Source organism: Plasmodium vinckei (assembly GCF_900681995.1).
Source record: "Plasmodium vinckei vinckei genome assembly, chromosome: PVVCY_09".
NCBI classification, from domain to species: domain Eukaryota; phylum Apicomplexa; class Aconoidasida; order Haemosporida; family Plasmodiidae; genus Plasmodium; species Plasmodium vinckei.
In genome coordinates this window covers 927,618-940,892 of record NC_051301.1, presented here as the reverse complement: position 1 = coordinate 940,892, position 13,275 = coordinate 927,618, and the positions used below count along the sequence as shown (strand labels likewise).

Sequence of the window (13,275 nt, the reverse complement as noted above, 5' to 3'; positions counted from 1 at the left end):
ATTATCTACACAAAACAATGTGAGAAACCCTATTTTTTAATGTGTTATTTTTTTTTTGCATAGACATATAAAAAAAAACTTTAATTAAAATTATATTTATATTTTTTTATAGAAAAGTTTTTAAAATTCACATAAATAAGTGCATATATTATAACTGTACAAATATAGTATATATGGTGTACATAACATAGCATATATACTTATCTTGGTGTGTAGAAGTGTTTGCTTTCAAAAGGTTTTTTACTTTATATTGATAATATACAACGAAAAATATTAATATATATTAGTGTCTTGGCATAGTATTATATATAAAAAAAATATAATAATAAATAAACATATTTTTATGGATTTTCAATGTCCTTTAAAACAAATGCGGGCAATTTAAATGCGGCAGAATGATTTTCATAATTGTAATACTTCAAACTATCAAAATCTTTGGATTCTAGTTTTTTGGTTGGTTTTGACATATCTGTATCTGTTTTAGAGCAGCATAATAATCCTAGGGAAAGAAAAAAGGAAAATAAAAAATATGTAAATAAATATCAATTCATAAAACACTTAGTATAATTAATTATGCTGTTTTAATTCATTAAAAGGAATCAAACAAAAGAAATGCATATAATCGAATAAAATTATTCTGTTTTTTTTTTTTGTAAAACATAGTCTACCTATGCATCCACATGGATACGTGGGAATACTAATATTTGCATATTCAACTTTTTTAAACATTTTTTTTGCATATCCAATCATGTTTTTTATTGTTTCAACGTGAATCCACATAGACTCGCACTATTATTCAGGGGAGGGGGAATTATTAAAAAAAAAAAAAAAGAAAAACAGAATTAGTAATAGAAAATGTAAAATGACTATACAGTACGTAGAAATAAAATTTGACATGAAATATGTATGATACACAACTAAGAAACAATAGGAATAAATTTGAATACCTGAGATACGCAAAATCCATTTGGTTTTAAAGCATTATATAACTTTTCATAAAAGTTTTGATTAAATAAACTTTCAGCTGGTCCTATAGGGTCTGAACTATCTACAATTATAACATCATAAGTATTAGTTACATTTTCCAAAAATTTACTAGCATCCTCAATAAATACATTTACTCTTTTATCTTCATAGCCACAACTTATATCTTTAAAATATTTTTTTGAAACATCAATAACCATTTCATCAATCTCACAAATATCTATATTTTCGATATGTTTATATTTACATAGTTCTCTTATTATACCACCATCTCCTCCTCCAACGATCAGAACATTCTTTGCATCCTTTCCTACATTCATAGGAATATGTGCCATCATTTCATGGTATGCAAATTCATCTTTTTCAGTGAGTTGTATAACACCATCTAAAATTAGTACTCTTCCATATGTTGTACTGTCAAACACGATAACATTCTATAAAAATGACAATGGGCGATAAAAATAAGTGATAAGGCAAAATACATAATTTCGTAAAGTAAGCATTAACCAAATTAACTACACTTTCAATGCATTAACAATATGCAATACATATATGCATATAGTCATAAAAAATGGGAAATAAATCATACCTGATACTTTGACTTTCCTTGGTATATAATTTTTTTTATTTCCAAACTAAATGATTGCCCGGGCCACATTAAAGAAAATTCACTAAACCATCTTTTTGAAAATAAACAATATCCCAAGTTTATTTTTTTTTTCATCTGATATAATGCTAAAGAGCATAGACCTCCAACCAAAACAATTGACAATGCAACCTTATTATTTGTCATGAGCTTATCCATTTTGTTTGTTTGTTTTTTTTTAATACTATTTCTATGTTTTCTTTTTTTAATATTTTTAATATTCCTTATGCTATAATATTTGAATAAAAAACAAATTAATAAAAAAAAAATCAAATAAATAAAAAATATAACATATATTGTATGCAAATAGTTATGTTTCCATTATATTGATTTATTCCACTATTACAGCAATATCACCAATCTAAAAAAATAATTACTTCTATATATATGGATGTTATATTTTAATTACATAACTTTATATCTAAAAATATATATAAAATTAGCATGGTTCTTTTAAAAAATATATCTTTTATTTATTTAATTATAACATAATATTTTCTGCCTTAATATTTTATAGCATAAATATTATTATTATATGCATTTTAATATATTTTTTTATTGTTTTTTCCCTCATGCATATAGTGTTAAAATTTGCCTGCATACGAGTGAAAAATATGGCACCGTTATATTTTTATAGCAATTTTTTTTCTATAATATATTTTTTTTTTCTTAATTTTTGCTTACATATCCCTTACCATAATATTATATATGTATTAATTTTCATATAATAGATTTCCAAAAATTTTATTTATTTATTTGTTACATAATAAGAGTAATAAAGAAAAAATAAAACAGTGGCATTCTTATAGTAGCACCATTTACTATTATATATATTTTTTCTTTTGTTCAGAAATATTTATATATATTTATTTTGAAATGATTACAACTGTATGTTGTTATATTTTTATGATTTGTTAAACATATGATGGAACAATATTATATAAATGAAAAAGATGAGACATATTATCCTTTTTTTATAACTTTATATATTTATGTTATTGTTTTTTATTTTATATATAAAATATGAACATTTAGCATCCTTAAAAATAATAACGAATCGATACTATGATGATTTTCTTATATCATTCGAAAAAAACATATGTATGAATTATGTAAAAAATATTGTTTATAATTTATGGATAACACAAAAATATATATGCAGACATGTATGCATATGTGCATAGAACAAATATTAAAATACAGTACTTAAAAAAAAGGGGGGACAAAATAAATACAATTATGTTGTGCATATACATGTATAATATAGTACATAATTTATTATTTTACAAAAATCATATTTATAATATGAATTAGTCTGAAATATATAATTTCTCTTTATACATATTAAACGGTATACTATTATAAAGAATTATGAGATATGCCATATTTTTTATTTATCTTTAATTCGCTTTTATATTTTATTATTTGTCTCAACGGGAAGCTTAATTTCTAATCCCTTCTTGCTATTCCCCCATAACACTGAAAAAAAGAAGTAATTATTAGATATGCATATGTACATAATTAAATATATACACGATGGCATCATATACAAAGGAAAAAAACAACTTTTTGTGATAACAAAATTTATAATGCAATGAAATGAATGTCTTTTTCGAAATAATAATTTTATGTTTCCATAAATTATTAACATGAAGTTATTTATTTGTTCTAACCAGCTTTTATATGATCTTTGCTATTCTTTCCTTTTAATTCCTTTTTTGGGATTTCTATAACATATTTTGATTTATCATCATCTTTTGAATCTTTAATATATTTTATTTTAACGGGAATTTTATTATTTTTATTTTTTGAAACACTTTTATTATTTTCTTGGTTATACTTTAAATGGTCTAAATGCCCTGTATTAATAATGTTCGTTGGAACTTCATTAAAAGTCACTTCTGTCTTAAAATTGCTAAATCTCATATCTGTGTTTATAAAGATGTATGCATATATATGTATTTTTTTTTACAGTAAAATATATTTTTGCGTAAAACTGTTTAATTATTTTTTCTTTTTATTTGTATTTTTTTACCTGGAAAATTATTTGGTTGATTTGGAGTCAAAGATTTTTTTACTATTGTTGTTTGGAAATGTTTTGAGGTTCTAGATTTAAAACTTTTTTGTATATTATTTGTAATATTACTTAAAACATCATAAAGTTTGCATCCATTTGGATGTTCTTGCTCGATTTTACCAGTTCCTTGTTTAAATCGATTTTTATATTTATCGGATAATGTTGTATAATATGGGATTTGTTTAATATTTGTCTCTTTAGGAGGTAAATAAATATTTAAATTTTGTAATTGGAAGGGAGATAATATATTTCCATTTATGTTATTAAAATTGTAAATATCCTTTACAAAATTATTTATGTTCATATCATTATATTTTTTTATACTATAAGACCATTGCTCTATTGTAGTTATTTGAGTTAACAATTGAACTTGTCTTAATCTTTGTATTAATGCACTTACCCATATTTTATTTCTTTTTTCATTTCCTAAAACCCAACATGATGATACTATCATCTCAAAAATATCTCTTATTTTAGATATCTTCACATTTTTTTCATTTAAATATTTGTTTAGTGACACCATGCACCCACTAAATATTTCTATGCACATGGAGTTTAAAAATGCATCGGTTTCTTCTCGCACCCATATAGCTCTTTCCTTTCCCTCAATGTTTACGTCCTAAAAAATGTAAAAAAAAATTGTTAATAAATTATATATGTATGCATATGCAATTCTTTGAATTCATAATAGTGATACATTCTAAGTTCATTTGTGCAACTAAGAAGGAAAAAAAAAAATATAAGGTCATAAAAATTAGCACACGAATGCATATTTATCGGGGGTGTTTACATCAGCTAAAAGGGAAAAATAGTCGTTAGCAAAGATACGAATAATATGTAATCCTGTTAGATGTGAATTTTTAATATACAGATTATGATGACTAAAACATTCAGCTATTCTAGGTAATATATAATCAAACTGATAACCAAAATATTCTTGTAAGTCTTGTAACAATTCATTTTCTTCTTCTATGTTTGAAATTTTTAATTTTTGAGAGTGATATATATGCTCTATTAAAACTGGCATCCATGAAAAGATATTTGCTCTACTAAATTTAACTGAATATGCTATACATGCTTTAACATATTTTATAATAGAATTTTTATTATTAAAAAATAAAGGTGTATATAAATAAGAATATCCAAATAAATATAAACTATTTTTATATATTATACGATTTTTTCTTTTTTGAACATATAAATAATGATAAACGACATCTTTAATTGGTGTAAGACTTTTATGTAAATCTTGAACAATTTCTTTATCTTTTTCATAATTATATTTATTAAAAAAATGTAATTCACTATATAATTCTAAAATTCTACTTCCTAATACAATCAACTTTTCATAATATCCTACACCCCCATTTGTTATATCCGTAAAACATGTATTTAATGATTCTGTATCTATCTTTTTACAATTTTTAAAACCAAACCAATTATATAGATCTGTATAAATATTACAAAATATATTAGGACAAGCACATATTCGTGTATCATTATAATAATTATCTTGCTCTTGGAAATGTTTTTTCCTCTCACTTATTAAATTTTCCATAACCTTTTTAATCTCATCTTTATATGCTTTATCATTTTCTTTTTCGTTATATTCACAGCCTTCTACGTGTCTTATATTCATTTTCCTGTTTTGTCGATTTGAATATGCATAAGATAAGTAGCAAATATAATAATCAAATTATTTAGATATATTAAAATGTATATATTTCAATTGATGCTTCAAACAAAAATGAACAAATAAAAATGAACGAATAAAATGAACAAACAAAAACCAACAGCAAACGTAATCATACGAAATAGGATGGAAAAAGTCGTGCACTTATAAATACTGTTATACAAACTGTAGGAATAAAATACAATATATATATATAACATATAAACTATTAATTATATATATCCAAATACATATATGTATGCATTTACACATTGACAAATAAAAAACTAAATTTTCGAACTTAACATTTGTAAAAGACAAATGTCTTAAATGCGCAAAGGAAAGCACAAACTAAAAATAAAAACTAAAAATTATGTTGATGTATTTCGGAATGAATTAATTTTTATAGACGGGTGTTTTTGTGTATTTTATTAAAAATACCACCAAACAAATAAAAAAAAAATAATAAAACGGTATAATATATATCAAATAAAATACAAAATCCGTAATTATTTATTGCATATATTAAATTTTTCTAAATGTATAATTTTAAAACATTGTTATTATTTGTATTTCGTTTAAACATATAATATTTTTAGTGTAGTATTTTTCATTAACTTTATATGATACTATATATAAATAATATCGTGATTATTTAATTTTCCCAAATTTTAAAGAACAAAATAAATGTAAAAAAATTAAGGAATATGTATATTTATAACATTGCTATTTAAATATATATATTATATGTATGCAGATAAATATATTGTGATGCCCATTAATTGTTTTTTGTAACTATGCAATATATTTGATTAATACTAAAAATATTATATTATATGCATAAAAAAAATTCTCGCATTTTATTACTAATTTAGAATAGTGCATAAGTAGCACAGTTAATATTATACAATTGTGGATTAAAATATATATATTTAAATTTGTATTTCCTGAAAAATACAATATTAAAATGGGCATATATATGCAGTTTGCGTTTTCTATTTTTGTATAAAATGTTGCTATATTTTTTTTCGGATGTCTATAAATACAAACATATATATAGTTTTTTTTTTATGCCTTTAAAAAATGTTTATCATATAAATTATGCTTAAAGAATGCGTCTTTCTACTTTTTAATGAAAATTACTAAAAAAGAAAAAACTAAACAAATAAATATATCAAAAAAAAAATGGCCACAAGAAGGCAACAATGGTATTAGTTTATAATAATGAAATATATGCTATAAATTTGATAAAATGTAAAGTATAAAACAGGTTAATGGATATATTCCAATGTGCACACACAAATTAGTTTAATACAAATAGTATAAGAAAAAGTAAAATAAAAAATAACAAAATCAAAAATATTGTCATATAATATATATCAAAATATTTAAAATTAGAACATATATCAGTGAAATAAAATTCATAACTATTATGCACATCGTCGTTGCTATAATAGCTTCGATCGTGATATAAACTTTCCATATTTAAATATATTTGACTTTTTATATGATCGCATATACCTAAATAACCAAAGCATGTATGCTCAGAATGAATATTATCATGATTGTTGTTGGGGTTGTTTGTATTATTATTAAGTTTGGTAAGAAATATTTTTGGAAACAACATGCTTGAGTCGTAAAAGATAACATTTTGATCATGTAAAAATGATGATACATTAAATTTTGAATTATTTATTGTGGGGTGTGACATTAAGTTTTTTGTTTTTAAATAATTCAATATATTTTGTAATGAAAATAATTTCAAATTTTTATATATTTCTTTTGATTTCATTTGATGGATATTTTCCATATAATCAAAAAAATTATAAGTAAATCGATCTACCGTTGAAACACTTAAATATTTACTTGAGAAAAAGCTATAGCTATTTTCATTTCTATCAGATGAGGACAATAAAAAAACATTCTTTATTTTATTTTGATTTATAAATGATAGTATATCATCATAAAAACTATAACCTTGACATGTGTCGATTACAACAAAAATATATTTATATATATTTTTTATAAGTAATTCTTGAATATATAAATTAAATTCAGAAGAACTTAAAATATTAAACTCTTGAATTTTTAAAAAATTTATTCCACCATGTCCTGTAATATATATAAATAAATTCTTTTCATTATATTCGTTAGTATATAATCGATTTTTAGAAGGTGTAAAACTGTTGTACCTATGTCTTATAACTTTTCTTAATTGTTCATCATTTATATTATCATTTTTATAATCGATATTTAATTTATTATATAAATTTTCTTCCATATTTTTATTAAGATATTCATTTGGAAATTTTTCATATTTTTTGAAAATTGTACCTTCTATAATATTTCTACAATTACAAGCTTGATCAAATGGCAACATAAGTAAAATATTATTATCTATAATATCCCCATTATTTTTTAAATATTTATATGCAATTAATAAATTAGCTGTATGTCTGTAATTAAAATAATGCCTTGATGTACTTAATGCTATAACATTACTATTCATGTAATTATTTTTTTTTAATTCTTTTAATATTATTTCGTTTATATTTTTTTTGTTATTACTATTTTTTATTTCATCATATTTACTTTTTATATTTTTTATGTCTACACCAGAAAAATAAATCGACCCAATTACACATTTTATTGCTACCAATAAATATATAACTATCCCTATTTTTAGTTCCATTTTAGAAAGTATAATAATGTATTACCTTTTTTTCGTCTTCTTGTTTTTTTTCTCATATTATTGTATATGTAACTCCCTTCTTTATCGTCTTTTTTTTACATGTGTTTCTTCCAATTTCTTTTTATGGCCCTTTGAAAAAATCGTCCTTGAAGTTATCAATTTGAATACCTTATAATGAATAAATAAATGTTTATTCAAATTTTTTACATAAATGTATGAGCCATAATTAGATATATCCTACTCACATTCACCCTCGTATATATTATTTCAACACAAATAATAGAGAAAAAAAACATAAAAAATAAAACAATAATAATATATTAATTTTCAATTAAAAGGTGTCATTGTAATTTACTTTAGCAGGCGGGAAGTAAAAAGTGTAATAAAATTTTTAGTATGCTCAAAATTATATATTTACAAATATTCAAAAATTTTCATAACATATTTCAAGCCACATTTTTTTTTTCTTTTAAATACAAAATTGATAAAAATATATATATACTAGTTAATGCATATTAGCTGTAATTTTTTATTAATTTAAGGTTTGTAAAATAAAAAAATATATTAAATATATTCCAATTGTTATGATTACAGCTATCTAAAGAATAAAATAGTAATATACTCTATATCCCTTTAATCGAAAATTGTAATTATAATAAATCCTTTATTAATAGTACAATGATTAATTTGTAAATGCTAGACCAAACTAAGTTTGTTTTTTGTCCTTTTTATTTTTAACCTTTTCTACGAAACATTGAAACGGGAAATAATGTACAAGTCCATATTAGAAATGTTACAAAATAAATGAAATAAAATTCAAATGTTATATTATCAAATAGTAAAAGAAAATAACATTTTTTTTAATTGAATAACTATGTATTTACTACACCTATTAGTGAGTTTCCTTTTAATTATTCTTCATATATTTATATACACATTTTCACATGCACACACACACACGTATGTAATATATAGCATATACTCCAGCTGTTAATCAAATATAGAAACACTTTTGTTTTATATAACACCAATTGAAAAAATAATTTATAAGAAAGAATGTAAATAAATAAATAAGTATATATTGTTAAATGATCATAAGCTAGTACCAGAATTTCTTTTTTTCTTTTTCAAACATAAGCAATGTTCCAAATACAACTGTATTATTATAAATTAGAATAAAGGCAATTTTAGGTTATTTAAAAAATTCCTATAACAGACATATATATCTTTATATTTTTTTTTTGATAAGGCTAAAAATACACATATAATATGATATAACTATTTTTCGTTATTTTTTGAAAAATGTTTACATATTCAAAATAGCTAATGTGTAATATATATAAGCAATTTAATAAAGTTAAACTCATTGCTTTTTCAATATAAACTACAAGAAACATTTTATAATTTATTTGATTTAAATTTTTTTTCATTTGTTTCCCTTTTACCCTAAATATAGTTATATCATGATGACACTTAACGAATAGAAAAACTAAAAAACCTTAATGTGCAATCTATTGTTTACTTTGTATTTAATATAAGCTTATTTTTCTTTTATATATATATATCCTTGTTTATCAAGTATATTAAAGGAATAAAATATTTCTATTATGCTTTTGAATTTGCTATTTCCAAGTATTTTGAAACAAGCAATTATACACATCTATTTATTCCCATATATGTATGACATAATAATGCCCTCTTGTTTATGTACTTTTTTTATTTATTATATTTTTTCATGAACACCATAAATTTAACAAATTACACTATCTACGGATTTTGTAATCTTAATGTATATACCTATAATAACGTAGGCGTACAGTTATTTAATTATATGATGCATGAATATTAAAAAGGTCATTGTTTTATCGCACATTTTTACAAAATTTATAAATCATAAATAATTTATAAATAAAAAAAACTAAATATAATAACATTTTAAAACGAAGAAGCAAGATATGCAATCTTAAAAAAATTGGGTATGGATATATGTGTAATATTTGACATTCCAATAAATGCAAAGAAAAAAATAATATATATTGTATACATATGTATAAATAAAATAAATACAATGATTCCGATAAAACAAATAATGAATTATACATTATAAATAGAAAATAAATGATATACATATAAAAAAAAGTAAAAAAAAATATATACACCTGTATAAGTGTACAAGAATTATGCATCTATATATATGCATGGATCTTTGATTTATTTATACATTTTTTAGGTAAACAAATAATGTAAGATATATGCAGAATAATATACTAAAATTAATATTTGATAATTTGTTTGTGTACATAAAAATTAACATACTTCATATTGATACGTATACATATGGTATGAAAGCATAGTATACACACAATACGTAGGGGTATACATAGATGCACATACATATACGTATAAGGTGATTAAAAAGTAAAAAAAAAAAGCATGGATAAAGAACATAACGAAAATTCAAAGGAAAAAACCAAAACATTCTTAAATTTATTTAAAAAGAAGAAAAAAAAAAATACACCTGAAAATGAGAAAAATGAAAATAAAGAAAACCTTAACAATGAAACGAGTGAAAATGTGACAGACAATTTGAATACAAATTCTAAAGAACTTGGAAAAAATCATAATGAAAATAAAGAAAATGATACAAATGTTATAAATAAAAATTCTGGATCTGGTGTAGAACATTCTAATAATATGAATGAAAGTTGGAATAGCGATAAAAAAAGTGAAATTCCTTCTTCACCAAATTGTGCAAAATCAAACTTAACTCATAATAAATCTATCGAACAAAAGGAGAAGAAAAAAAATGCAAACAATGATAAAAAGAAAAATAATGCAAAAAATGATAAAAATAAAATTAATGAAAAAATATGTAATTCTTCTGATCCAAGTAATATTGCTCTAGGGGAAAGTGAAGAACAATCATCATGCATCGAATATAATAATATTGAAAAAAATCAAAATAAAAAAAAAACAAAAGGAAAAGGAAAAAATGATAAGAATGAACAAAATTCAAATTCAGAAACCAATACAATAAAAGATAGCAATATTAAACATATGAAAAACAATTCAAATCAGACACATTTGGAAAATAAAAATAATCAAAATAATAATGATGACCATAAAAATAAGCAAGATAAAATTGTAGACAAACCTGAAAATTCTAATACTATAAACAATGAAAATACAAAGGGTAAAAAAAATAAAAAAGGTACAAAAACAAATGAACATAATTTAAACTCATCATTAAGTGCGAGCCCTACGAGTAATAACGATTATAACTATACGAAAAATAAAAATGAAATAGTAAATACAAATATGAATAAAAAAGGGGAAAATCCAAAAGGGAATAACGATAAAAATATAAAGAAAAAAGAATTAAATAAAACAAATATCGAAAAAAATAATAACAAAGAAAATGGTATAAAAATTGCAAATGTCCAGAAAGAAGCAGGTGGTAGACAAACCTCAGAAAAGGAAACACATACAGAAAAAAAAAAGAAAAAAAAAAATAATAATGAAAATAAAATGAATATTTCTTCAAATAAAGTAGAAACAAACGGAAAAAAAGAAAATTCATCTGACATAGAAAATAATGAAGATCTATCATTGGAAGAAATATTATACGAAACAACAGAAAGATCAAAAATATATAATAGAAAAAATTATGGTATTTTAGGTATACTAAAATCAATAAAAGCAAATGATTCCCATTTAAATAAACTATCTTTAGGAACTGATTTAACAACACTAGGATTAAATTTAAATTCTCCAGATTTTATTTTCCCTTCATTTACATCCCCTATATCAGATAACCCAACTATGAAAGATGATTATTTTGTAAGACCTGAATCATATATGAATACTCAATTTCAAGTCCGTTTATCTTTATTATTAAAATTACAAACAGAAACATTATTCTATATTTTTTATAATTTACCAAGAGATATTTTACAAGTTTATGCAGCTTCTGAACTATACATAAGAAAATGGCTATATCATAGTAGATATAAAAAATGGTTTACTCCTAATACTACGAATAATTTAACACAAATAGAAAAATGCTCGTCTTGGGTTTATTTCGATCCAAGTGCATGGTCAAAAAAAAATTATAATAATTTTTTAAATCCAAAAGATATAATGAATGTTGATGAAATAACAAAATCTATTGAAGAAATAATTAAAATACAATCTTACTATAATAATATTCAGCAAAATAATTCAACTAATATTCCATCTGCTTATGAACCACAATCTAGCAATATAAACATTCCCAACTCACCCTAATAATAAAAAGAGAGTATAAAAAATATAAAGAAAAATCCCCAATAGAGAGTTCTAATATTCAAAGGGAATGCTACTATAACCTAATAATGTTTTGTCTTTAAATCGGATTATATATTATGCATACCTATGCATGTGCATATATCAAAAATACATTGCCATATATATCCTATTGATGATCAAAATAGCTAGTCCTTAAAATAAAAATTATCGTGGAAAACCACATTCGTTTTGTTGCCATTTTTATAGTTATTTTTTATTATGAAAATCCGTTTTGATAATTTTTAATTGTCTTATGGAATATGCACATGTATGTGCATTTTATTTCATGTTTGATTTTTCCCTTTTTCATTCTATAGAAGTTTATCTTTTGTTCATTATGTTTTTCTTTTTTCTTTTATCAAGTATGCATTTATATTATGACTTGAAAGAAGAATATGCGTATATACATGTACAATATTATACGTGCAAAAATTGTGTATATGGGTTATTACACCCGAAATAAATACGTCAACTTTTCATTATATTATATATATTTTTTTCGCCTTTTTTTCCATAAAAAATGAAAAAATAAACATCCCGTTTTTATGTAAAACAATATTTATATCCTATACAAAATTAATGCATTTTATCACAGACCCCATTTTTGCTTATTGCGTAAAATAGAATGGGTAGAATGGATGGTGAATCGATAAAATATACTGACATAAAGTATGAGCAACCGAATTTAATTTCATTTTTTATATGCCTATTTTGAATTTCTATTTTGAACTTTTATTTTTATTAATATAGAAAATTGAAGTTATCCATACTTCACCACTATCGAGAACTAAATGACAATCGCTTATCAAATAAATTCACATGACTGTTCATGTGACAATAATGTGTCATTTATCGAAATATGTATATGACAAAAATTA

At 22.2% G+C, this 13,275-nt stretch overlaps 4 protein-coding genes across 4 annotated transcripts; 1 reads left to right on the top strand and 3 right to left on the bottom strand.

Moving 5' to 3' along the window:
• Positions 1 to 341: 341 nt before the first annotated feature.
• Positions 342 to 1,789, bottom strand: PVVCY_0902710 (spermidine synthase, putative; the record flags this gene model as incomplete). The annotated part of the gene is made up of 4 exons (XM_008626612.1): positions 342 to 499; positions 669 to 789; positions 948 to 1,418; positions 1,574 to 1,789. The coding sequence occupies 4 exons, from the start codon at positions 1,787 to 1,789 to the stop codon at positions 342 to 344; spliced, it is 966 nt and encodes a 321-aa protein (XP_008624834.1).
• A 1,252-nt stretch (positions 1,790 to 3,041) lies between these two features.
• PVVCY_0902700 (conserved Plasmodium protein, unknown function) lies at positions 3,042 to 5,346 on the bottom strand (the record flags this gene model as incomplete). Its single annotated transcript, XM_008626611.2, has 4 exons — positions 3,042 to 3,109; positions 3,304 to 3,558; positions 3,666 to 4,326; positions 4,498 to 5,346. 4 exons carry the CDS (start codon positions 5,344 to 5,346, stop codon positions 3,042 to 3,044), a joined length of 1,833 nt encoding a protein of 610 aa, XP_008624833.2.
• Positions 5,347 to 6,682: 1,336 nt separating this feature from the next.
• On the bottom strand, positions 6,683 to 8,071 carry PVVCY_0902690 (GPI-anchor transamidase, putative; the record flags this gene model as incomplete). Its single annotated transcript, XM_008626609.1, has 1 exon — positions 6,683 to 8,071. The coding sequence occupies one exon, from the start codon at positions 8,069 to 8,071 to the stop codon at positions 6,683 to 6,685; it is 1,389 nt and encodes a 462-aa protein (XP_008624831.1).
• Positions 8,072 to 10,504: 2,433 nt separating this feature from the next.
• PVVCY_0902680 (CCR4-NOT transcription complex subunit 2, putative) lies at positions 10,505 to 12,358 on the top strand (the record flags this gene model as incomplete). Its single annotated transcript, XM_008626608.1, has 1 exon — positions 10,505 to 12,358. One exon carries the CDS (start codon positions 10,505 to 10,507, stop codon positions 12,356 to 12,358), a length of 1,854 nt encoding a protein of 617 aa, XP_008624830.1.
• Between the last annotated feature and the right edge of the window lie 917 nt (positions 12,359 to 13,275).